General features: G+C 36.8%; 1 protein-coding gene across 4 annotated transcripts in view; it reads right to left on the bottom strand.

Annotated features, from left to right (window-relative positions):
• Window positions 1-26,866, bottom strand: part of SRPK2 (SRSF protein kinase 2) — a 231,247-nt gene that overhangs the window by 20,118 nt on the left and 184,263 nt on the right. For 2 of the 4 annotated variants that reach the window (XM_027838508.1, XM_027838509.1), the window contains 7 exons: window positions 25,696-25,721; window positions 24,132-24,378; window positions 23,053-23,535; window positions 11,676-11,776; window positions 11,471-11,578; window positions 3,355-3,424; window positions 2,569-2,661 (listed from right to left, as the gene is read on the bottom strand). In XM_027838508.1, coding sequence (XP_027694309.1) covers window positions 2,569-2,661; window positions 3,355-3,424; window positions 11,471-11,578; window positions 11,676-11,776; window positions 23,053-23,535; window positions 24,132-24,378; window positions 25,696-25,721 — 1,128 coding nt within the window. Of the gene's footprint in view, window positions 1-2,017; window positions 2,112-2,568; window positions 2,662-3,354; window positions 3,425-11,470; window positions 11,579-11,675; window positions 11,777-23,052; window positions 23,536-24,131; window positions 24,379-25,695; window positions 25,722-26,866 lie in introns of all 4 variants that reach the window. The other 2 variants (XM_027838510.1, XM_027838511.1) reach the window with 2 other exon arrangements.

Raw genomic sequence — 26,866 nt, 5'->3', positions numbered from 1 at the left:
TTTTTGAGAACTTAATAAACCATACTAAGTTTTCTTGCCGTAGTAGATTTAAGGAGCATTAATGTGACCTGGAACCTAGAAAATGAACCATTAGAAATATTTCTACCAATGTGTCCAAAAAACAAACCTAACTCCAGTTAAAGACATTAAGATGTTAATTTAGGGATATATGTCTCCGAGTTTAAGTGAACCAAATTGGACAATTAGTGGACAATAGTCAAGGATAGATCCCTCTGACACAGAATTTCCAGAAGAAAATGTTGCCTAGAGGCAAATGACTTCATGAAATAGACAGCTAAAGCCAAGATAAAGAATTTAGAGGGACATTAACTGAATGCTGTACATATATGCTTGCCCAAACTCTTAATCTTATTCAGCATCTGAACTGCATTGGGAAGTTAGGAAAAGGCGCACTTTCAAGGGATATTCCTCAAAAGCAAACAGTATTCCAAATTTTCTGATTCATCCTATTATAATATTATTAGTTTCGTTAGGTATACTGCTGCTATGGAAATGATGCTTGTATAAACAAGCACCAAAGAACTGTACAATTCCAAGATAACATAGTTCAAGAAGATTAGACTTCTCTTAAGTATGTGATACCTTAAAATGGTATCACATCTTTCAGGCACAACTGAGTGGGCCTCATACAAGCCAGGGTCCTGAGATGATGAAAGGTGGTTTAAGTCTCTCTCTCTCCAAAATCCAGGGAAGAAGCAGTTGATTCAGAAAGGAAATTAAGTCAGGCATCTAGGGCAATCAATATCTGGTGATCAGGTTCCCCAGGCTGAAATGAATTTATACTTCAGGCCAGTTTTATATCTTCATCCCAACAGCAGAGAATGTCACAGATCCAGAAGACATGTTGTATGTGGAACGTCAACTTTGCTCCCAAGGTCTCACTGGCATAGGCCCTCTGTTTGGGGTTTGGGGCTTCCAGCAGATGAGTCACCAGGAAAGGGGCTCTCTCCATTTTGCCCCTGATTACCACAGGTTCAGGTGGAGTCATATCTCTCCCCTATGTGTTACAGAGCAGGAGGATGAGTTCTTTCTTGCTGTGTATGCCTTTTTTTCTTACAAATATTTTTACCTAAGTATAAGGGTTTCAACACATAAAATGCCACACATTTTCAATCCTTTCTTCTACATATCTCTCTCAGGATTCTTTATTTGTTGATTCATTCCCATTCACTTTCTCTTTTATATAGTCAAAGTTAATGTGCACACTTTCTCTGCTTCTGCTTTTTTCATTATTATTATTTCTTAAGGCCTTTCCAGATGCCTCTATATTTATCTTTATTGCATTATAGTAGAGAATTAATTAATGTACCCCAATTTATTTGATTATTCCTCTATTGCTGAACATTTAGGTTGCTTCAAGTTTTGTTTTGTACAGAATGCTGCTATAAAAGTAACTGAATAGAAAGCCCTTATTTTTCTTTTTTAAAGATATTTTCAAGGCATAATCTCAACAATGGAATTATTTGAAAAATAAGAAAGTACAATTACTTCTGTAACTTTTATTGTGAATTACCAGACAGCATGCCCAAGAGATTTACAATTACACCAGCATGGAACGTGTGAATCTGCTCCTCTGCATTCTCACCAGCATTTCATTTTAATGTTATTAATTAAATTTGCCAAATTGATGAGTCCTTGTTCTTTTTTTCATTGCCCATGGCTTAAAATGTCTGGTTTCTAAACATCGTATCATCTCTTTTAATTCAGGTCTAACACAAAAAGAATGTTGCTCAATATTTACCAAAACACACAGCAGTCACTCCAGCAGACCCTCTGGCTTGTTCACAAACAGCTGATAGGAAGGCAGGATGGGGAGTTACTACAGAAATACTGTTTTCTTACCAAATCTTCAAACTATAAAAACGGCTGTGTAAAGTTTTATTTCTGCAGTTCATTACCGCGAATTTCCAGAGTTCTATTATCCAAACACTTACGTATAGTTTCTCCTTTTGGTATGGGATTATGCTGAAAATTAGCATTGCATAAATACCGTTACCTTTTTTTGGTGAAAAACTCCTTGGAATATTTCCCCAACATAGCGTATTTTCGAGGGATTTTCCCCAGCAGTTCAATGATCAATGCTATGTGATCTGCATTGGAGAACATTGCCAGCAAAACAGAAACATACAACAGTTTAATCAGTACATTGCATGCAAACACTAATACTGGCCTGGTACAGACAGAAACAGACTGATTGTGAAATGCACCAATTACCAGAGGAGTCAAAGTTATCCCCTGTGTCTGTCAAATTTAGAAGGCAGGGTTGGGAAGAAGAAGCACAGAGAGATAGCACTGAAGAAGAATATAAGTGCTAGATTTTGCTGAGAATATAATATTTTTTTAAAAAGATGACTACAATAGTATTTCCCACTGCAGTCCTTCTATCACCTTTCTGATCAGAATATAAATTCTGCTGGGATGGATTTTCCAATCTGGGGCAACTGCCCCCCCCCCCCTTTTTTTTAGAAGTATAGGTAAGCTACAACCAGCAGTTTCCATTCCATTTCTGTCTGCATCGTGGCACCTTTCAAAAAGAAGAGGTACTACCTCTGCGATTGAAGAATTCCCGAGAATATTTTCCAGACAGAGCAAAGTGCCTTGGGATACTGCCTAGAAGCTCTATGATGTGTGCTATATGGTCTATGAGGGAGAGAAAAAAAAGATATAGGGTAGGAGGGAGGGATCAGAGGGAAAGATGGGATAAAAACAAGAAACTAGAATTAGTAATAAAAAAAAATATTTGAAACAATATCAAATCAACAATGTTTGCAGCAGCAAATCCATGCAGTAGTTTCCAGAACTGGCAGAGGTCCGGCATCATTAGTAGCATTAACAAACAGTGAACGATGACCAGGTTACCAATGCCACAGGCATCACAGGCAAATAAGCATGGTAATGGACAGTTTTACCAGTGAAATTCAAGCACGAATTACTTGTTTGTAAACAGTTATCAGCTACTTCAAGGAGTACACAGAAATCAGTAGCTCTATATTACCACTCCAATACAAATTAAGAGGAATAAAGCAAAGCTCAAATGTGTGGGGCTTCAGAACTAATACAATCTGTTATTTCTCAGTCAAATTTCACTCATATGCAAGTCTTACAGGGAGAAGAGCTTAGTTCCTTCAGTCTGCTCTTAAGTAAGCTGCCTGTGACTGCTGGATGGGGTCTGCCCATCTACTGCTACTGGTGTGGCTTAAAACTAAAAGGAAAAAATCCCAATTTATGTTTGGAAACCAAGCTTGTTTATGGATAAAATCACTCTCTAGACATCATATAGCTCAGAAAGAGGGCTGTGCTGAGCTTTGGTCTCTATGAAGAAGAGAAGCTCACCTTCATCTCTGGAATAGTCTTCACCCGAATGTGGTTCAAACAAATAATCTCCAGTTGCAAGCTCAAATGCCTAGAACACAACAGATGACATAATTCAAAAAGACGCTACAGTGAGTTACAATGGCTCATAGGTCTTTATTTTGTTGTAAGGCAGTTCCCATGCTATGATGAAGGCTCAAAGGCTGATGGCAATAACCAACAAAGCACAATCTTCATAACTTCCTGAGAAGCAGCATCTTGCCACAAGCACAGCCCTGTCCTCTCTAAGGTAACACCAAATGAGAATACGATTGACTCCTGAAGGAGGGAACAGATGACATCAGTGACTCTAAACACCGGCAAGTAACAACTGAATGCTGGTGAAAGATACCTTTAAGGAATGGACCCATCTGGCTAAAAGTGTACCTTTGGCAGAACATTTCTTTTCTTTAGCTCTAACGTATCAAATAGAGTACTGGGAGTCAATGAAGTATTTATTCAGGAATGCCCTTTAGCAAGATAACAGTGAAGCACTTATAAACACATTGCTTCCTTTCTATAACAATGCATGAGCTTTACTTTCTCCTGAAGTATCTTGTGCTTCATAGGAGAGTCCACAATACAAAAACTACTATAGGGCTAAGCTTGGAAATAAGAAAACAAGTACTAAATCCCAGGCACGAACCTATTTTCCAATGACTTAATCAACCAATAAGTATTTATTAAGTATCTATTACATGCCAGGCACGGTACTAGAGACTGGGGATACAAGTGTAAAGAATTTAAAAACCCCAACTCACAAATTTACATTTTAATGGAGGAGACGATGAGTGTGTGTGTGTGTGTGTGTGTACACACATATATATGTATGTGTAGACACACAACATACATATCATAAATATAAAGTGAATAATTACAAGTAAATACAAAGTGGTTTTACACAAGGTAGTGTGGAGGAAGGGCACTTGAAGTTGAGGGGGTGAGGAGCAAGAAAACAGTAAAGGATTCATGTAGAAGATGGTATTTAATCCATCTTAAAGGAAGAGAGGGAGACTATGAGGAGGAGGTAGGAAGAAAGTACCTTTCAAGTGGGGACTGGCCAGTGTAAAGGCATGGACACGTGAGTGATGGAGTAGGCTGTGAGAGAAACAATTAGAAAACCAATTTGGCTGAATCTAAGAGTGTAGGAGAGAATTCAATGAGGCTGAAAAGAGAGACTGAGGCCAGGTTGTATAGAGATTTAAAATCTAAACAGAGTATATATTTTGTTCTAGAGGAAATAGAAAGCCACTACAGTTGATTGAGTACATGGTCAGAGATGTTTTTAAGGAAAATTAATTTAGCAGCAATGTATAGGCTGGATTAGAGTGGTAAAAGATTTGAGGCAAGGAGACCAATTAGGAGACTGTTTCAATAATCTAAGCAAGAGGAGGAAGGCCTGCATTAAGGTATTAAATAGCTATGACTAGAGAGAACAGGTTGGATTTGAGAGACATTGTAAAGGTAGAAACAGCATGATTGAGCAGACGAATAGATAATTGGGCAGGAGGTGTGAAAGAAGGTGAGAATTCAAAGAGAATGCTGAGGTTATACTCCTAGGTGAATGGAAAAATGGCAGAGCCTTTGACAGAAATTGGGAAGTTTGGAAGAGGGGAATGGTTGGGAAGAATTAATTCAATTTTAGACACTGAGTTTAAAATGTCTTTGGAACGGTCTGAAATGTCCAACAGACAACTGATAATGTGGGACTAAAGCTCAAGTGAAAGACTGGACTGGAGATACACACACACACACACACACACACACACACACACACACACACACGGAAGTCATATGCATAGAAATGATAAACCTATGGAAGCTAATGTTAACTAAGAGAAAGAGTATAGAGGGAGAAGAGAAGATGGGCTAGGAGAGAACCCTGTGAATATTTCCAGTTAGGGGCTATGGTATGATTGATCTCTCTGCCTCACAACTCTTTCATATGCCAATCTATCTTCCATTCAACTGTCAAACTGATCTTCCTGAAGTGCAGGTCTGACCATGACACTCCTTTACTCAGTAAACTCCAGTGGCTCCCTATCATCTCCAGGATCAAATATAAAATCCTGTTTTGTTTTTAAAGCCCTTTATAACATCTTTTTAGCTTTCCAGCCTTCTTATATTTTACTCCCTTCTTTACTTTGCAATCCACTGGCCTCCTTGGTCTTTGCACACAACCCTCTAGCTCCTGACAGAATCTTTTCCCCCGCTGTCCCTCATGACAGGAACTCTCCCTCCTCATCTATACCTCCTGGTCTCCCTAGTTTCCTTCAAGTCTCAGTTGAAGTCCCACCATCTGCAAGAAGCTTTTTCCAGTCTGCTTTAATTTTAGTGTCTTCCCTCTGAGACTATCTACAAATTATCTTTTATATATTTTGTTTGTACATAGTTGCATGCATATTGTCTCCCTCACTGGTCTGTGAACTCCCTTCCTATCTTCACCAGCAGATGGCATAATCACCACTACACCACCACCATCACCATTATCTTCTGTCTAGAATGAATGAATAAATTTCATTCATTCCTTTCATTCCTTTCAATATACCATAGTAACTTCTAAAAGGAAATGATACTAGAGTTTCTGTAGTAGGATTATAGCTCTTTTTTGTTGTTGTTATAAATTAGAACCTTCAAGAAATAATTCACCATGGCATCTCTGTTGCCATTTTGTTTATACAACTCATTTTTTTTTCCTGTTTCTAAAAACTTGGATGTTGCAACTTATGATAACAGACCAAGAAGACGTAGGAACAGGACAGCAAAGGAAAGGCCTTTGGAATGGAAAGACTCTCAAGAATAGAGACTGACAGGTATGGAAATCATAGGTATAATGTCATAAAAGATGGACTCATAGACTCATAAATCTGGAGAAAAACTTTATTAAATTGGGAAAAAATATTCCCTATCAGACACCTGAAGTATACTACAATATAAACATGCCTCAAAAATTACCCAATTTAGGGGCAGCTAGGTGGCACAGTGAATAATGCTCCGGTCTTGGAATCAGGAGGACCTAAGTTCAAATCTGGCCTCAGACACTTGACACTTTACCCAATTTTTAGACCATAAATAAACATTAGCAACAGTTGGGGAGACTTCCAGGGCTGTAGCCAAGATAGAGGAGTACAGGAAGCACTCAGCTGAGCTCTCCCAACATTCCTCTCCAAATAACGTTAAAATAACACCTCAAATCAAATTCTGGAGTGGCAGAGTCAACAAAAAAGTCAGGGTGAGACATTTCTTTTTTATCCCCAGACAACTTAGGAGATTGAACAGAGAGATCTGTGATACTGAGTGGATGCTGGCCCAGAGTTCAAGCAGATGAAACACCAGTGGTGGGACTAGGTGGTAGAGACACAATCATCAACATCAGCAGCTGCAGGAGTTCTCAAGTCAGAGACAGTAAGGGGACCTGACAACCGGGCAGAAAATTACAGGGGACCTCTGTGGTAGTACTGGATACAGAAGTAGCTCTGAAAAAAAAAGCCGTATGGAAAAAGCCTGAAGCTAGAAACAGTGCCCTTTCCTTCCCTGCCCCCCTACCAGGAACAGAGCACAACTTCTAACATAAAGCTCAAAATCAAGAAACAGGGTGGTAAAATAAGCAAACAAAAAAAGAACCCGATCATAAAAGGCTACTAGGGTAAAAGGGAAAATCAAGACACAAACTCAAAAGAAGACAATGAAGTAAAATGCTATAATCAAAGCCTCAAAAAAAATGTAAGTTGCCTAGTAGTACCACATTTACAACGATATTACATAGCAATAATCAACAAAAGAATCTGGTACTGGCTAAGAAATAGAATGGTGAATTAGTGGAATAGATTAGGTACAAGATACACAGTAGTAAATTACCACAGTAATCTAGTGTTCAATAAACCAAAAGATTCAAGTTTTTGGGACAAGAATTCAACAGCTAACAAAAATTACTGAGAAAGCTGGAAAGCAGTTTGTCAGAAACTAGGTACAGACAAACATGTCACACCATATACCAAGAAAAGGTCAAAGTAGGTACATGATTAGGGGAGCACCGAAAAATGTATTGTCAGATCTATGCATAAGGGAAGATTTATGACTAAACAAAGGGTAGAGAGGATCAAAGGAAGTAAAATGGATAATTTCAATTATATGATATTAAAAAGCTTTTGCATAAACAAAACACAGCCAAAATTCAAAGGAAAATATAAAACTGGGTAAAAAAGTCTTTACGGAAATTTTCTCTGATAAAGGCCTCATTTTTCAAATATATAGGGAACTAAGCCAAACTTATAAAAATGTGGACCATTCCCCATTTGATAAATGGTCAAAGGATATTAACAGGCAGTTTTCAGAAGAAATAAAAGCTATCAATAATCACATGAAAAAATGCTCTAAATCATTACTGATTAGAGAAATGCAAATTTAAACAATTTTAAGTTACTACTTCACACCTATCAGATTTGGCAGGATAGTTTTAGAAGACTTATATGAACTCATGAAAAGTTGGGTGTACAGAGCTGGGAGAATGTTTTAAATTGTGATGGAAGTGTGAGGATGATTGGCTGTGTTGACTACTCTGATTAGAATGGTAGTCTAGGACAATTCCAGGTGATGCATGATGGGGGAATGCTGTCCATTCTAGAGAAGGAACTGGAACTCTGAATGTAGACTAGGGCACGCTTTTTTTCATTTTCTTTTTCTTTTTTTCTTTCTTCTTGTTTGTGTTTTTTATTGTAGTGTGGCTGGTTTGGAGGTATGTTTTTCAGGACTTCACATGTATAGTTGAGGTCAGGTTGCTTGCCTTCTTGGGAAGGGGGAGAGGGCAGGAAAAGGGGGAGAATTTGAGACTCAGGGTTTTAAAGAATGTTAAACAAAATTTGTATGTAATTGAGTGATGCTTAAAGAAACAAACAAAAATATATCGAATAGAAAAAAAAAGTTGGTGCTTCAAATGTGAGAACCTAATGCAATGACTGGCAGAAACAAATCATATCAATACAGACATTCAATTCAATTCAATTCAATGAGCATTCATTAGGTACCTAATGTGTCAGATTAGGTTCGAAGGATATAAATAGAAGAAATATTCCTTACCCTCAAGGACCTTATATTCTACTGGACAGAGTGGGGAATAACATGTACATGATAAAAATAAAATATACACAGAAAAATACAAAGAAATTTCAGAAGATAAAAAAAAGTCTGATGTAGGAGACTGAAGGAAGATAAGGATTCCAAGAGGAAGAAACAAGGAGATACCACATTCTAAGCATGGGAATGCAAAGCCACATATCTGGGAGACAGAATTCTGTATAAGGAGAGCAACAAATGGGCCAGCATTGCTGGAATGTACAATGTGTAAAGAGGAGTAATGTGAAACCAGCCTGGAAAGACAGGTTAGGACCTATCTTTGTGTGAAGTGCTTCAAACAACCAAAAGAAGAATTTGAATTTAACCTAGAGGCATTGGGAACCACTGGAAATGCTTTGGGAGGAGATAGACACGGCCACAACTATGCATTAAGAGCAGCAATTTCGGGGCTCTCTGGATAATGGATTAGAGAAGAAAGACCAATAAGGATGCTATAGTCTACATGAGAGGTGATGAGAGCCTAAACTGGGATGGTGCTAAATGAGTGGATGTATGCAGACATATGAAAAAGATCTTATGAAGGGGGAATGGATAAGACTTACAACTTATTGGATGTGAGGGAATGAGGAAGAGTGAAGACGGTGACGTTACAAACCTAAATAACTACAAGAATAGTGACCCTCTCAATAGAAATAGGCATGTTAGGAAGGGGGTGGATGGGAGAAAGAAAATGTATTTCTAATTTAAACATGACGAGTTTGAGATGTTTAAAGGATATCTAAGTGGTAATATCTAGAAGACAGTTGGAGATGTGGGACTAGAGCCTAGAAGGTAAATGGGAGCTAGATACATAGATATAAAAGTAATGGTAGCTGACAAGGTCACTGAAAGATATAAAAAGAAAGAAGACCTAGGACAAAGTCGTAGGATACACTGATACAAGAAGAAAGAGATATGAATCACGAAGGAGTAAAGAAGTCTAGAAGGAATAGTCAGATATACCAGGAGAGAGCAAAGACATGAAAATCCAAGTAAAATATAGTATATTCAGGAGGAGTGGGATGATCAAAATTGTCAAACATTGAACAGAAACCCTAAGACAGTGAAAATATCACAGGATTTAGAAACAAAAAGATTGTTGGTAATCTTGGAAATTACAGTTTTCATAGAGTGTAGGGTCACAAGTCAGTTTATAAAGGGTTACCCAAGTGAACAGGGGTGGACAAAGTAGAGGCAATGAGTGTAAATAGCTTTTTCTTTGAGTTGGCTGTCAAAGGGAGAAGATAAATAGGACGGCAGCTGAAAGGACAGCAGAATCAAGTGAAGTCTTTTTCAGGTTGACAGAGATGTAGGAGGATTTGTGGACAGCAGGAAACAAGCCAGTAGATAAAAGGAAAATGAAATTTGGAGAAGGGATGAGCACAAAGGCAAGCACCTGGAGGAAGCAAGAGGGAATGGGATCACAGGCACGAGCAGAAAGGTCAGTCTTAGAGAGACAAAGGCCTATCTCTTTATCGAAGACTAAAGAAGAAGTTCAAGAAAATAGGAGATGATGTTGAGAGGACATGGTGTAGACCAATGGGGAAAAGAAGACGCTTACAACAAAAAGCCTCAATATTCTTAGAAAAGCATGAGGTGAGTTCCTCTCCTGAAAGAGGGGAAGCAAGAGTGGTATAAGTAGCTTGATGAAAGACGATAAGGTTTGACTAGAAGTTCTAAGGTGTGTAATAAGGAGTCTATCAGACAAGAGTAAAAAAACTACTGCATATCAGCAGCTGAGATTAGATGAAAAATTTATATTAGGTCCATTAAGCATGATTGTGTGGCTCGAAGCATTTAGCAGCATATGAAGAGGAATGAAGAAGGAGGGTGCTGGCAGTAATATAGAGATGGGGTTTAGAAAAGAAGGAAGCAGGAAGTATCTCTTTAAATGTTTGAATCCCCAGTGCTTAGAATAGTATCTGGCTTGTAGTAAACATTTAAATAGATGCTTTTTTATTCATTCATTTATTAATACATCCATTCATTCATGCATTCATTCATTCATTCATATAAGGGAGTAATAAGAATTGTCTGAAAAGCAAGACTGGAGCCAAATCATGGTGAGTATTAAATGGCAGGTTAAGGAATTTGTATAACAATCCATATTAATTTTTTTTAATCTAACAAAGGAAAAGAAAATACCACTTCATTTTCCCCAAATCTTCAAAGCAGGCATACTCATTTCTGAGCATTAATGTAAAAAAAGATAACTAAGTAAGATATCACTTGTGCCCAAGTTTAGATGGTGATAACAGAAAATCTTAATCCTTACAGCTCTTCAACAGCCAATATGAATTGAATTACTAAAGGAGTAATTACTAAAGTTAGGAATTACTAAAGGAGTAATTACTAAAGTTAGGAATTACTAAAGGAGAACAGTCTTTAGACATGATCAATCACAATCAATGACGAAATGAAGTCCTCGATGAATATACCCTGCAAAAGGGGTTGTCTTCCTTTGGGTAGACACCAAATAATCTTTAAAGGAAAGCAGCATGATGACAGACAAGAAGAAAGATCACAAAATTTTTGCTGGGGACCCTAAAATGTTAGATTATGTCACAGTCCACAAATAACAACAGTGTTCACATTTGTCCAAATGAAGTTTGGGAGTGGTGTTGGAGGGATGGCAGTAAATCTATTCTTACTTAATGGAAAGCAAGATTGACAACTATTGTACAAGCTACAAGATGGCAGACAGAACTATGATATTCTTTGGATTCAATCTGTAAATTCATCAATGTGGGAATGAATTCCCTCCACTGAGGCATATCATCAACTGCTCTGCAAATGTGAGTTCAAAGAAAGAATATTTCACATTCTCCCCCACATCCTATTTTAATGTATAAGATCCCTTAAGATAAGGAAATCCTCCTGCAATCTGTGCAACACTGCCATTACAAATGGGAAACTGTATCTTTAATGATCTCAGTCAAATGAACTACTAAACTCTAGACATTGAAATGGTGAAGTGTGTTCTTACCATACATGCCGTACTCCAAATATCAGCAGGTGTGCTGTAGCCAGCTCCTATTAAAACTTCTATGGATCTATACTGACGAGTCTGAATATCTTCTGTGAAGTGCTTGTGCTGGAATGGAAGAGGCAGCATTAAAGATGTTAAAAAATAAAAACTCCAAGTAAGCAATAATCAACAAAATACATTAAAAGAGATACTCCCTACTTACCACCCAGCAAGCATTTCCCAGATCAGCAATTTTAACTCTAATTTTATCTGCATTCCTTGGATCCAGGGGATTCACCAACAAGTCAGCAGCCCGGGTCTTTGCTGGCATAAGCAAATTGCAAGACAGTAATTGCGACAAGTCATTTTCAATGTCTGAATAAAATTTTCATTTCTAATCAATCTAAATTCAGGGAAAGTTGGGGATGTTCTAGTAAATGGAAAGACAAAACACTTCGAAGGGTCCTGTTTTGGAATATCCACTGGGATCACTATACCATTTGGTCACAATGTAGGAGCTTTCTATACTTCTGATCTTTCCCCAGTGAAGGTCAAGAAGTTTGTGTGAGATCTTTGATCAGCATGCTGATTCAGTATGTACTCTTGTATAGAGGATAAGCTTCCACCTACATATTCTACTCCAAATCTATAACTAAGGGGTTAATTCCTCAAGAAATAGGAAAAAAAAAATTAGGTGCATTTTTACCGCTTTGTCAGACACCACTAATCTTGATGCCATATATAGACATAGTTGATTTCCCTTACCTTAGTGGTGTGATATTAAATTAGTTAACAATGAGGAACTTTGAGATATCGGGATAAAAGGTACGATATAACATTATGATTTCCTTACTATCAACCCCTATCCTGATCTGAATAATCAGAGTTCAGGAAGCAACAGTAGATAACCCTGACTTTTTCAATAAATATTTCTGAATGGCTTTTTTAATAGAACAAAAAGAGAATCTTGCTTATTAGAGATTGAGACTCCCATGTAAAAATGACCCTTTTGTTTCACTGAAAACTAGCACATACTCAAGATTTCATTAGATATTACCCTTTCTCTAGAAACACTACAGTAGGACATTCTGATTCATGAAATTTAAAAATAGGTTTTCAATAACTTCAACCATCATTCATTTCTAAACAGACTCAGCCCTGACCTTTTTCCCCTAATACACATCCACACCAACAACTACTCACAGGACTATTTTTACCTAGATATCTCACTAGCTACTAAAATGCAACACTGTCACCAAACAAGAGACAGAGAACACTACGAAATGCAAATGACTCATTAAACTGAAAAGTTTTTGCACAAAGCCAATACAACCAAGTTTATGAGGGAAATAGAAAACTGGGAAAGAATTTTTTACAACTAGGATCTCTGATAAAAGCCTTATCTGTAATATATATAGAGAACTGAGTCAAATTTATAAGAATACAAGTCATTCCCCAATTGATAAATGGTCAAAGGATATGAACAGGCATTCTTTCAGAAGAAGAAATTAAAGCTATCTATAGTCACATGAAAAAATGCTCTGAATCACTACTGATTAGAGAAATGCAAATCAAAACAACTCTGAGGTACCACATCACACCTATCAGATTGGCTAACATGACAAAACAGGAAAATGATAAATGTTGGAGAAGATGTGGGAAAACTGGAACACTAATGCATTGCTGGTGGAGTTGTGAACTGATCTAACCATTCTGGAGAGCAACTGGAACTATGCTCAAAGGGCTACAAAACTGGGCATACCCTCTGACCCAGCAATAGCACTTCTAGGGCTGTTTCCCAAAGAGATCATAAAAATGGGAAAAGGACCCACATGTACAAAAATATTTATAGCAGCTCTTTTTGTGGTTGCCAAGAATTGGAAATTGAGGGGATGCCCATCAACTGGGGAATGGCTGACCAAGTTGTGGTATATGAATGTAATGAAATACTATTGTGCTATAAGAAATGATGAGCAGGTGGACTTCAGAAAAACCTGGAAAGACTTATATGAACTGATGCTGAGTGAAATGAGCAGAACCAAGAGAACATTACACACAATAACAGCTACACTGTGCAATGATTGACTTAGATAGACTTGGCTCTTCTCAGCAATGCAAGGATCTAAGACAACTCCAAAAGACTTGCAATGGAAAATGCCATCCACATCCATAGAAAGAACTGTGGAGTCTGAATGCACATGGAAGCATACTATTTGCTCTCCTTTTCTTTTGTTGTTTTGTTTTATTGCTTCATTCTCATGGTTCCTCCCATCAATTCTAATTCTTCTTTGCATCACGACTAATGGGAAAATATGCTTAATGTGAATGTGTAAGTAGAGCCTATATCAGATTGCACACTATCTTGGGGAGGGGAGAAGAGACAGGGGAGAAGAAAATTTAAAACTCAAAATCTTATGGAAGTGAATGCTGAAAACTAAAAATTAATGAATTAATTATTTAAAGAAATAAATAAAAGGCAACACTGTCAAAGCTAAAATTTATTATCACTTGTCCTAATCTTGCTCTGTCACTCAGTCAACGAGCAATTATTAAGTGCCAGGCACTGTGCTAAGCACTAGGGATACAAAAAAAGGGAAAAGGAAAGTCCCTGACTTTGAGGTATTAATATTTTAATAGGAAAGACAACACGAAAAAAGTATACATACAAAACATATAACATATAAACGGAAGATAGCTATAGAAAGATTCTAGCAGTAGGGGAGGAAAAGGAGGAAAGGGCTCAATGTTCGATTTGAGCATGTTAAATGTGTTCAGTTAAAGAAGAGGCAGTTGGTGAAGGTAGACTAGAGGTCAGGAAAGAGACTAGGGCTTAAAGGTATAGATCTGAGAATCATATGCATGAAGATGATAACTGAAGCTATAGGAGCTGAGATTACTAAGGGAGAAAGTAGACAGGGAAAAGATACTTAGGAGACAGTTTTAGGAGACACCCAGGATTAGTGAGAATGACATGGATGGAGATCCAAAAAAGGAGACTGAGTAAGAGCACTCAGACAGATAAGAGGAGAACCAGGAGAGAGCACTAGAGCAGTATTAGAAAGAATACCCAGAATAAAAAAGTAAGCAATGATAGCATCAAAGGCTACAGAAAGATCAAGAAGAATCTGGATTGAGGAAAAAGTCATTGGATTTGGCAATTAAGAGATCACTGGTAAATCATACAGTCTTCTTCCTGATCATATGAGCAACAAGATGGAGGACTAAACATTTTTCTCTGATCCTCATAAATGCTTAAACCTCTCCAAAACAGAAATTATGTTCCAAGGATAAAGCAACTTCAGGACTAGGACACCCAGAATCCAAAAGAAAGTTAAATAAAAAAAGAACAAACAAACAAATAAACAAACCATGAACTGATGTTCACTGATCGTAATCTCACTAAGCACCCCTCTCCCACCTCCTATGCTACCTGCAGCAAGCCTGCAATAGCAGACCCGAAGACTAGACAGTGGCTTATAAAATTAACCCTTAAACCAAAGTTCTCCCTCCCTTTTTCCAGTGCTGGGGAGACTCCAGCTCCACGATGTGGAGGATTTCTCATGCCTTAATAACTAGCTTGGACACAGCGCGCTTCCACAGCAAAAGCTTGCCCAGAATAGCAATCTGAAAGCACCAGTGCTGCAAAGCTTTCAAATTGGCAGTGCTGGGGAAAAGAGCACTTCAAAGGTCGGTACTTCTGGTGCTAGGTCAGAGAATGGAGGAACAGAGGAAGTGGAAAAGGTTGGACAGGAGAGTGTGTGTGTAGCCTCTGCAGTACTCCATCAAGCCTAAGGGAAGGAGTGAGCACAGTGCTGGGGCCAGTTCTGACATCCAAAAGCCAGGTGGGGCAGAGACCTAGATTGGTGAACTATAAATTGCACAGTGTGAGAGGAAGCTGAGACACTTTGAGATCCAGTTTCCGAGAAAACCACTATCAGAAGAGAGACAGTTCATAAGTAATAAGGAAAATAAGGGGAGAATGAAGTTAAATTACCAAAGATTTCAGGAAGAACATTCAAAGACCTCGAACATAAACATATATATCAACAGGAAAAACACTAACAACTGAAGAAAATATGACCTCCACATGTATTAAACTACTTCAAGTATCTGTGAACAAAAAACAAAGGAAAATGATCCAACACTTGATAACAGCCCTCTAGAATATGAGAACATGGAACCAAAACATGCTATTCTTGAGTGGTTTAAAAGAGAAATGAGAATTATGAAAACAGAATTTAATGGTCTGCATAGCAAAAATAATGAGCAGAATCGAAAAACTTGAATGGGCAATGGCAAGCCCCACCAAAGAAAAAAGAGAATAACAGACTGGGAATACAAATTCATATAAGTAAAGGACAACCTAGAAGAAAAGAAGCAAAAACAAGAATGTTAAAAGAAAATATGTTCACTGCAAACAAACCATCACGATCTTGAAGACAGACTGCATAAAGACAACCTAAGGATCATAGGTTTTCCAGAAAAGCATTAATAAGAAAAAATACCTTAATATCATAATGAAGGAAATAGCAGAAGAGAATTGCCTAGAACTAAACACAGAAATTCTGATTGAAAGAATTCACAGATTGCCTCCAGGAAAAAAAAAAAAAAGGCTGCAAATTTCAAGATACATAATGGTTCAGTTTAAACACTCAACTCACAAACATCAAGTTCTGCAAATTATTAGGAGAAACACTTTCAAATACAAAGGAAAGGACATTCGAATAATGCAAGACTATTCTGTACTCAGTAGAAAAAGGAGGAGGAAATGAAATAAAGAGTTTCAAAGATAAATGGAACTCAGGATGTAGCCCAGGATGACATCTTCTGCAAATCTGAGCTTAGATATTAAAAAAAAAAAGAATTTGAAACTTTTTTTAAGAAAGAAAATCAGAACATAAGAGATTTGCTTTGCAAACACTCAAAACAACAGAACTACAGGAGGAGTGAATAAATGCAGCAGGCAAGGACAGCAGCAGTGACAATAAAGAGACCAATAACACACTATTTTCTAAACATACACAAGGAGACAAGGGTGAAGGTAGAAATTTGGCAGAGGTAACAATGAAGAGACAGATATGAGGCATTATGACAGGACCTTACAATAACTTGCCTACAAGCATATTAATACTTTTTTGTTGGGTATTACAACATGGACAGGGTACAAAAAGGGCGAGAAGGGGAGCAGGGGATTAGCGAGGAGTATGTGAAGTGCCAGGGTAAAATCAAGAGAAGGGAAGGTGACTTCTGTGGTCCCAGAAAGAGAAGAGACCACAAGGGAGTAAGTGCTCCACTGTCATATATTCTTTGCCCCAAAATCTCCAGCAGTTCCCTACAGTCTCCTGAAGAAATTTCAAACTCCTTTGCCTAGCATTTAATGTATAATTTATAATTACATCATTTTTCCAGAATTCTCTCATATCTGAGTCATATTCTGTGTTCTACTCAAACTGGCCTACCCTCTATACTCCAAGACTATTTTATGCTCCCTGACTTCCATGCCTTTGCTCATGCTGTTCTTTATACCTAAACTGCCTTCTCATGCCCCCTTCTCATCTTGTCGGCCTACTAGCCATCCTTCAAAGGGCCAACTCAAATGAGACCTCTTATATAAAATTTTTCCTAATTCTCCCCTGCCCAGAATTGGAAAAGATGTTCCCCTTTTACCTTGCAAAGCACTTTGTTTTGTAACTCTCCAGTACTGTGTATTATAGTTATCTGGGTTTGCATGTCATTCCCACGCATTAATCATAAGCTCCATTAGGCAGGGACCATGTCTATCTAAATGTTTCATCTTTTCCACATATTAAGTATAGTGCTCTATAAATGATAGATGTATTAAAATATTTAATCAATAAGCAAATGTATATGAATTATACATTCACACATTTCTTATTAGCAGAACAGTTTTGTGGAGAGCGTGTGGTTCTTGAATTGCAGACATGATTAGAAGTTGGAATGTGATGGCTATTGATATGTTTGTCTCCATAGATCATAGCCTAAAAGCTGGAAAAGATCTCATAGACCATTTAGCTCAACCTCCTGGTTTTATAAATAAAGAAATTGAAGCCAGAGAGATTAAAAGACTAACTGATGGACTTACTGTCCCAGGCCAAACAGGTGACAAGTAGCAGAACCAGGGTTCAAATCCAATCAGAGATATATGATGATTGTACTGAATAGTGGCTTATAGTCTAAAAAATTGTATGCAAATCTCCCTGAAGACTCAGTCTCATATGGTTATGTTCTTGCTAAGTGAAGCAAGTTAAAGTAACTTAATCTGAAGAAACAGGTCCCCACTGGTGATGTGATCCAACATCAGAGTAGGCAGAGAGAGAAAATGAAAAAAAGTAGCAAATTCTGCAATTCCTGAAGAATTCCAGCGAAATCATCTGATGAAGTAAGAAACTGAAGCTACTGACTTTAGCATACGCTTGGGGTTTTTTTTTCCCTCTCTTCCTCAATAACCTGGAGATTTCATTTATTTTCTACATACTTCAGTATATTCATGGCTTCATTAATATGGGAACCTCTTCAACAGTGCAGATCCCAATTCAGCCAAATCCTCACATCTGATAATTCTTATCTGATTTCTCTGTTACTACCAATGATTGTGACCTCAGCTACACACTTGAGGTTACATTCAACTGTCTCTTACTCTTCATAAAATAATAGCCATGATCATAGATACTGGACTCTGGAGCTAGAACCAAAGAAATTATCTTGTCCATCCTCTTCAATTTACAAATGAAGAAACTGAGACCCAGAGAGGTGATGTGATTTGCCCAAGGTCACAAAGGTACTAAAAGCAGCAGACTTGGGATTTGAACAAAGTCCTACAGTTCCAAATCCAGTACTCTTTCTGTCAACTCTATTAAATACATTTAAACTATGAGAAAAAATATAAATGGTGACAGCACTTTCATAACCTGAATACACATCTTTCAGGCTATTTGTAATCACTAAACAAATTATCAAAATATTGCTGATAACTTTCCAGTTCAACAAGACTAATAAAGTGAAAACTATCTCAACATGAAATTCTTTCCAAATGATACAATATAATTGGTTTGTTAAATTCAATCCCACATGAACACAGGAAATTATATAAAAATATCCTTATGTCCAATTTCTCTCAATTCTTTCTTCAGGATGGTAGTTGCTTATTCAAGATTCGAAACCTATGTACCAGAAGTACACACAGGGAAAAGCTGATTATATAAAAGAAATGATTACTCTTGACAGATCATCCACATTTTGCTTTCAACTGTGAAAATATTCACTGATAGTCATTTCCTGGGGCAGCTAGGTGGCGCAGCGGACAGAGCACCAGCCCCAGAGTCAGGAGGACCTGAGTCAAATCCAGCCTCAGACACTTGACACTAGCTGTGTGATCCTGGGCAAGTCACTTAACCCCACTGCCTAGCCAAAAGAAAAAAAAAAAGATAGTCACTTCCTTGTTGACACTACTGTTTACTTTTGAGAGCAATAATCTTAATTCTGTAAGAAGATAGCCTTTAATATAAAAATACCTAATCAACCTGTTTTCTTCACCCAAAGAAGGGAGACAATAGAGAGAAGGAAAAATCTTTGGGAGAGATAGAAATCTGACTCAGGTTTTAAGAGCTTTCCTTTCATGCCACTTTATTTCCACTCCCAGCTTCCTTAACAGTATTTCCTACTAGTTAATTTATCCACAGACTACATTTGAGCTTGAAATATACTGATGAATTACATAAATGCTGGTTAAAGTGATGTGGTATTTTGGAATAACACAAGGTATTGGAGGGAAGAAAGGAATCAGGCATTTTTTAACAAGATTGAAGAAATTAAGGCTATTTTAATACTGCTAAAATTCTATGCAAAGATGTTTCTAATTAATACATATTTCATATTTAATGTGAATGATATTTTTCCTTTAAAATATCAATACTGTCTTATAAATTTTCTATTCACAAAAATGTTCCAGGAAACCTACTTGGAACCAGTTCAGCCTTTCATGAAAAGCTGCCCTATAGAATAATCTGTGCTATCTGATCTCCCTCCAGTAGCATAATTGTATACCTTGCTTTGTCTTGTCAGTATAATCCTGAAAAGCTCTATATAAATTGTTTTAAAGTTATGTCACAATCAAATAACCAGAAAGTTATAACAAAGTGTTATGTAAAAAAGTTCTTTAAAGAAATCACAGGGGGCAGCTAGGTGGCAGCTAGGTGGCGCAGTAGATAGAGCACTGGCCCTGAAATCAGGAGGACCCAGTTCAAATCCAGCCTCAGAGCAAACACTTGACACTTACTAGCTGTGTGACCCTGGGCAAGTTATTTAACCCCAACTGCCAAAAAAATAAATAAATAAATAAAATAAATCACAACAATCTTATTTGCCTTCAATTTATTTGCTTTAAATGCTTACTGACAAATGGAATAAATCTGAATTTTTAGCAAGAAATCATACTGCTGGAAAGCTATCTAGTCTATTTCATACACTCAAAATAATCCTCTCTTTAACAAAGTCAACAAGTGGTTATCAAGTCTGGACAATTCTAGCAATGAGGTCAAAACTGATGACTACTGGCACATATCTCTTCCTTGTGGCTGGCAGGTAGACACCATAATTAATCTTGTCTCTGAACATTTCCTTTTTTGGGGGAGGGAGGGGGCCCCCCCCGTACACTCTTTAAAAGTCTGTGTGGGTTTTTTGTTCTTATTTTCTCCTTGGATTATAACTGCACTATTTCTTTTCTAATATCGTGGTAAATTTTAGGACCTTCAAAGAATAGAATCCAACATTCTACAAGATAAGTGTTATTGTAATATTCTTTAGAGCTACCTGTGACAGGAGCAAGGCCACACAGGACAGGAATTACTATTACAAAATCTTAGAAATGTAAAGTCTCTCAAAGGTAGTAAGACACAAGGATCATAGCTTTAAAGTTGGAAGGTACCATAAAGTATCTCTAATCCTACAGGTGTGGAAACTGAGGCCAAGAGAAGAGAAGTAACTTGACTAAGGTTTACACAATCAGTGAAAAGAAGACCTAGGATTCAAATCCAAGCCCTGATTCCAAATCCAACAATCTATTTACGACTTCATACCACCTCTCCTAAAAGTTTGGTCTAAGAAATGTGGGAAGCTCTCAAGAATGAAAAATGGAAGGCACAAGAAGAAATTATTCCAATGATAACAGAAGAGGGGAGTTGACTAAAAAGTCCAGTGTGGAAATATAAAAAAAAATGTATTTATATATGTATATATAAACATTATATATACATAATGTATACATAAATAATTCAAATGAACAAGTATTTATTCATCACCTACTAAGTGCAAGGCATTATGGAGATACTGACAAAAATTTTTGTAATAGGCCCTCCATCCAGATCACATTTTACTGAGAGGGCAGGGATACCTGTTCACTAATATGTAACATATACACAAATGAGTAAAGGAAAGACAATTTGAGAAGAGATTACACTAATAACTAGGGAAATTTAGAAAAGCTTTATGTAGGAGAAGGCTTCTGAAGGAAAGCTTTGAAGGAAACTAAGTATCCTGAGAGGCAAAAGTAATGATGGAGTATATTCCAGATTTGAGTTAACAGGCTTTTCAAATGTATAGAGGCAAAAAAATAAAATAAAATGCCACTACCAGGAGACAGCAAGTTGGCTATTTGGTGATATTTTCAAGGATTTAAAGGTCCTATATGTACAAAAAATATTCAAAGCAGCATTTTTTGTAATAGTGAAAAACTGGAAACAAACTGCCCATAAACCGGAGAAGAGCTGAACAAACATAATAAAAAAAAAGAAATAGTGAATATTTAGAATTCAGAGAAACTTGAGAAAATGTGAAGTGATGATGCAGCACAATATTATAGCTAAAGTGCTGGACTTGGGATTCAGGAAGACCTGTGTTCAAATCCCACCTCCGACAATTACTGGCTGTTCAACCCTAGGCAAGTCACTTAACCTCTCTGAGTTAAAAGTTTCCTCATCTACTAAATGACAGGGTTGCATTAGATAGCTTCTAAGGTCCTTTCAAGCTCTAAATCTATGATCCCACGATCTCTGATACAGAGTGAAATAAGCAGAACCAAAAGAACAATCTACACAATGATTATAATAATATAATGGAAAACATACTCAATTACTTCAGAAATCTGACTGATAAATTGAACAAATAATGACTTCTGAAGACTAATAGTGAAGTATGCTTCCTGTGTTTTAGCTAGAGTGGTGAACTAGAGAGATGGAGTGAGCCATACATTTTAAATTATGTCCAGTATATTGATTTGTTTTACATGAGTATATATATTTTGTTACAAGGGTGAGTCATATTGGTGGAGTTGGGATTAGGGGAAAGGGGGTTGTTCAGTGGGAAGAGGCAGTCACATTTAAAAAAAAAATGGAAAAGAGAATCAATAGAACATTTAAAAGAAAACCAGCATTCACCAGGAGTTTTTAGTAGGGTCAACAATGTGATTGATATAGAAGATTAAAAAAACTAATGTGACTGTAGACAGTATTAAGAAAGGCATAATAACCAAAACAAGGAGGGTAAGAGTTTTACTCTACACTGTCCCCATTTAACTACATCTCCCTATCTTGCCCAAGCTAGATATAAAGCAATCATTCGTGGACCAGTCCTACTGCTGACTGGCATGGTGACTCTGGCCTGTTGTTTCTAACCTGGGCTAGTTCACCCTTCCTTAAGGAGCTGATGGTCTCCCACCCCAGTGGACTCAACATATTACTGCTGGTCTTAGTGCAAACACCTGATTGGCTTTACTCACTACAGTCAAGAACCCTCAAGTTCAAGTAATCCACCAGCCTTAGACTTTCTGGTGGCAGGAATTGCAGGTCTGTACAACAATGCTTCTCAAAAAGATACAGACTATTACAGCAGATAATTTTCTCCCTGAATGGATACTATTAGTACTAGTAGATGCAGGATATAATTTGAAATGATTAATTCTGGGAAAGCTAAAGAACATACATTGTTAGACACTGGGAATCTTTAAAATTCTTTTCATAGATGTTATCATGCTGATTTGATACATAAAAAACAAGAACCTGTAATTCTTATTAGTTAAAAGGGGAAAAAAATAGGGACTAGATCTTTGATTTCATTGATAAAGAATTACCAGATAAGAAAACTCCCTTAATCAATGCTGACTGGCACCTTCTCTGCAGTTTATTTGACCTTCGAGGTTTACCTAGAATACTTAGAAGTTAAGTGTATTGGCTAGTATCACACAGCTAGCATATAAAAAAAAAAAGGCAGAACTGCACCTAGATCTACCAGGTTGGTTCACCATGCTCCCTCTGTAAGCATTAAAAGACTCATTTGAAACACATTCTCAAGATTTCAAAAGGTCTGAAATGGATTTACAATACAATTTACTTTAAGAGAAAGTCCACGGCAATGACTCTAACATTTCATTTGTCCACAAAAGTTCATGGTATGTGCTTCCCCCAGATGAAAAGTACTAATCTGTACAAATGCCTTTCCTCCACAACTTATCCTTTTAAAAGTTCTAGCCAGACTTTTTTGAGGCCAAAAAAAAAAAAAAGCAGTTAGTTGAGGGGAGAAGCACTTACTTTTTGGCAAATCCCCAGTACTGGATGCTGAAACTGTTCTGCTCCTGTCATGAGATGGACTGTTTTCTTCTCGCTCAGTTAGAGCTGATCCATCCGAAATTGCAGAGCCACAGGCCACAGACTCTAAAGCCCCAGAGAACATTGAAGCTGTAAACTCTGAAAACTGTGACTCAGAAATTTTATGTCGTCCATTTGGCAAATCACCATTAAATTGTTCATAGGAGCTACTATATGTATAATCACTTTCTGCATTTGGCTCATCAAGATTATACTCCTCTGGATTTGGGCACTCTTCCTCATCATCTTCTTCATCTTCTATTTGTTGTTCCAATAAGAATGGGCCATTTTCAATATGGCCATTTGTTTTGGGGGATTCTATCCATGTAGGGTCTGTGTTGCCAAGTTCCTGTTCAACATCATCATCATCTTTTTCTGTGTTTTCTTTTTCAGTGTCTTCTTTCTCCTCTTGATCTTCAGTTTCACCTTAAAAAGTTAATGTGTTAAGAATGAGTTAATTCATATTTCTTTCTGAAAAGACACTTAACTCTTCAACAAAAAAAAAAGGAACCGACTTCAAAACTACATATATTTATATGACATATCAGGCAATGAAGACCAATGAGGATTTTTTAAAAAAGAACTTTAGATAGGCATTTCTGTTATGTTCTTGTTTTCCTTGCCCTTTTCATTCCAACATATTTCATTCTTCAAAAAAGGTAAGAACACTTTTCAACAACAAAAAAATTAATAGAAAGTTATCACTGGTATAGCAGGAAAATAAAATACCAAAATCCTTTGGAGTTTTTCGTCCTGAGCACTGACCACTAGAATCTGAGCCAACATATTTTGTAGTTGTATCACTATCTTGTTTCCCCAAATGCTCAAAAAGTAAAAAGGCACTTACAAAGTAATGTGGGAACAAGTACAATATCAAGTGAAAACTACTCAATTAATTTTGGACACATTACAAATACACGACTATAAAACATGAAAACCTGATAGATCACTGACCACAAACCACTTCCCCATCATAAATTTTCATGTTTTTAGTAAAGCAGAACACAACAGGTTTCACTAACCATCATCATTTGCAGGTTCTTCATCAGTTGCCTCCTTTAATTCTGCCGTTTTTAGTTTGACTTCTGGGTGGTATTCATCTTCCTGATCATTCGCAGGCATAGTTGAAGTGATGTTCTCTTCTATTTTTTTCCTTTCAGCTTCTCGCTCTAGTTCTTCTATTTCCTGAAGGCGTTTTTCCAAAAGCTCCGCCTGTCTTTTCTGTTTTTTTTTCAGTTTTTTCTTTTTGTTTTTAGATATTTTTCCTATCTACATTTTAGGAAAACACCACAGGTCAGTTTACCATTCTTTTAAAGCAATTTATAGCAACATGATGGCTAGCAGCATAGCAAAAATAAAAGAAATTTTGTTTCTACATAAACCTTCCCTCTTACTTAAAATTTTGCAAAGCCAGAAAAAGGACAGATAGTTGACTATGATCATGTTTTATGTGTGCCATTTGGAAATTTTTTTTTGTGCTGTTTTGACAGGGAAAGAACTGAATTGACTACGTCTTGTCCATCTAACCTACAATGTCTTCCCTACGCTCAAGAATTCCAGGACTTGATCAGATTTTTATTTGTTGCATCCTGTATACAAAATCTTAGCTAACTACAACATTCTTATTCTTTATAACTACTTTCGATAATGTATAGAACCTGTATGCCAAAATAATTAATTTTGTTCAATACAAACTCTTTTTTACTGGTGTTTGGATACCTCACCCAGTGTTGCTGCTAATAATAAAGAAGTAATGAATTTACAGAAATTAAAACTAGGAGTCAATTCAATGAAAAAAATAAAGAGAAAAATAGTTAAAGCCACTTTTACCGGCTTAGTTTTGGAAAAAAAAGATATTTTTGTTGTAAAGGTTGACCGTCAACTTCAACAAAGTGCTACAAACCTTTTCTATTATGAGTATGCTTCACTCAAGTCATAGCTATGTTGAGAAACATTTCCAGTTATCTGCATTCAAAGGAATTTAATTAGTATAGTTCCTCTTGCATTGCCTTCTAATCTGCTCTGTGGTACACTGCTAAATTCTGAACTTCCAATCTATTACGTTAATGGATTTAAGGTCGTTTGAACAATTCCATCTGACCTATCAACTAAAAGTATTTTGTTACTAGTTCTAAAGAATTCAGTCGGGTTCACATCTCGAAAGGCAGGCTTAATTCTAAGCCTTATATTTTGAGTAAAATTAAGGATACTTGGACTGGAGTAGGTATTAAACAGATCAGTGCCTTTAAACAAGGTTCTATGGTTTATGGGAAGTGTATAATAAGAACAGTAGCTATAAAAAAGTAGTAGTATAAGGGTTAACTGCTTCCAAAACAAACAAGTAAACAAACAAAAATGGGACTTGGGAATCAAATCAAAAACATTTAGGGAAAATATATGACTACTTCTATTATTAATCCCCAAACAAGGTAACAGCCCCGCTACTGAATGCTGGAGAAAATTAATTAATCTTGGCACAAGAGCATGAAATCTATGGAAAGCACTTAAAAGGTCAATATCTGAAAAGACCAACAATCATCTCTTTTGACATAAAGGTTAATTTAAGAGCACTGTTCAAATACTTACAGGCTTTTGTTGTGGAGCAGTACTCACTAAAATGAAATGAAATAGAATAATTAATATTTAGAGAAGGTTGTACGTAAATTTTTACAAATGCAGTTTGCATAAAAAACACAGTTCAATAGCTCTTCAAGTACTAAATTCTTAAACATAACAGCAATCTCATTCATAGTGGTCTAAAGAAAGTGCAAATGATGAGATATGAACAATAAAATCTCTCGTAATATTCAGTACAATGCTGTTCATAGTAGTTTACCTATCTGACTTAATCAACCATTCCCAAAGTGATGACATAATAATGACATAATAAAACAAATGAATGACATAATAAAACAAATCATAAATGTCATATATTCGCAAATTTATTTTTAGCTAGTGGAACTGTTGATATCTTGGACATACAACATGTTTTCAAATATACTGAACATGTTTTTGTTTAACGGAAACAAATTAAATTGTTGTTGCTCAATTGTTTCAGTCATGTCCAACTCTTCATGACCCCATTTGGAGTCTTCTTGACAAAGGTACTGGTGTGGTTGATCATTTCCTTCTGCAGTTCATTTTACAGATGAGGAAACTGAGGCAAATAGGGTTAAGTGACTTGCCCACGGTCACACAGATGGTAAGTGTCTGAAGCTAGATTTGAACTCAGGAAGATGAGTATTCCTGACCCCAAGCTTGGCACTCTATCCACTGTGCCACTTAGCTGCCCTGAAACATATTAAATACTTGGAGCCTAATTTATAAACAGATTCTTCTGTAGCCTACAAAATAAAATTATAGCTTTATCAACTAAATGATACCCTATTAACATGAAGGAGCTAATATACATCCCAAACTGTCTCAGACAATAACAATGCTAACAATCTGCATGGGGCTAGTTTCATATGACCAAATAATGAAAATTGTCACTCAGATAATCTTAAAATGATGATAGATAATAGAATCCTAGATTTAGGGCTGGAAGAGATCTTAGAGGACAACTAATTCAAAGCCCTCATTTTACAGATAAAAGAAACTGAGGCACAGCAATTACATGACTTGCCCAGGGTCGCATAGCCATTTAATATCTGAGGCAGGATTTGAACCTGTGTCTATCTGACTATAACCTCAGTGTTCTAGCCACTAAGCATACTGCCTCTCTGCAGCATAACAGTGGATAAAATCATACAAAACT

Source organism: Vombatus ursinus, unplaced genomic scaffold (assembly GCF_900497805.2).
Source record: "Vombatus ursinus unplaced genomic scaffold, bare-nosed wombat genome assembly UNPS02014830.1, whole genome shotgun sequence".
Taxonomy (NCBI): Eukaryota; Metazoa; Chordata; class Mammalia; order Diprotodontia; family Vombatidae; genus Vombatus; species Vombatus ursinus.
This window is presented reverse-complemented; position numbering and strand designations above follow the sequence as displayed.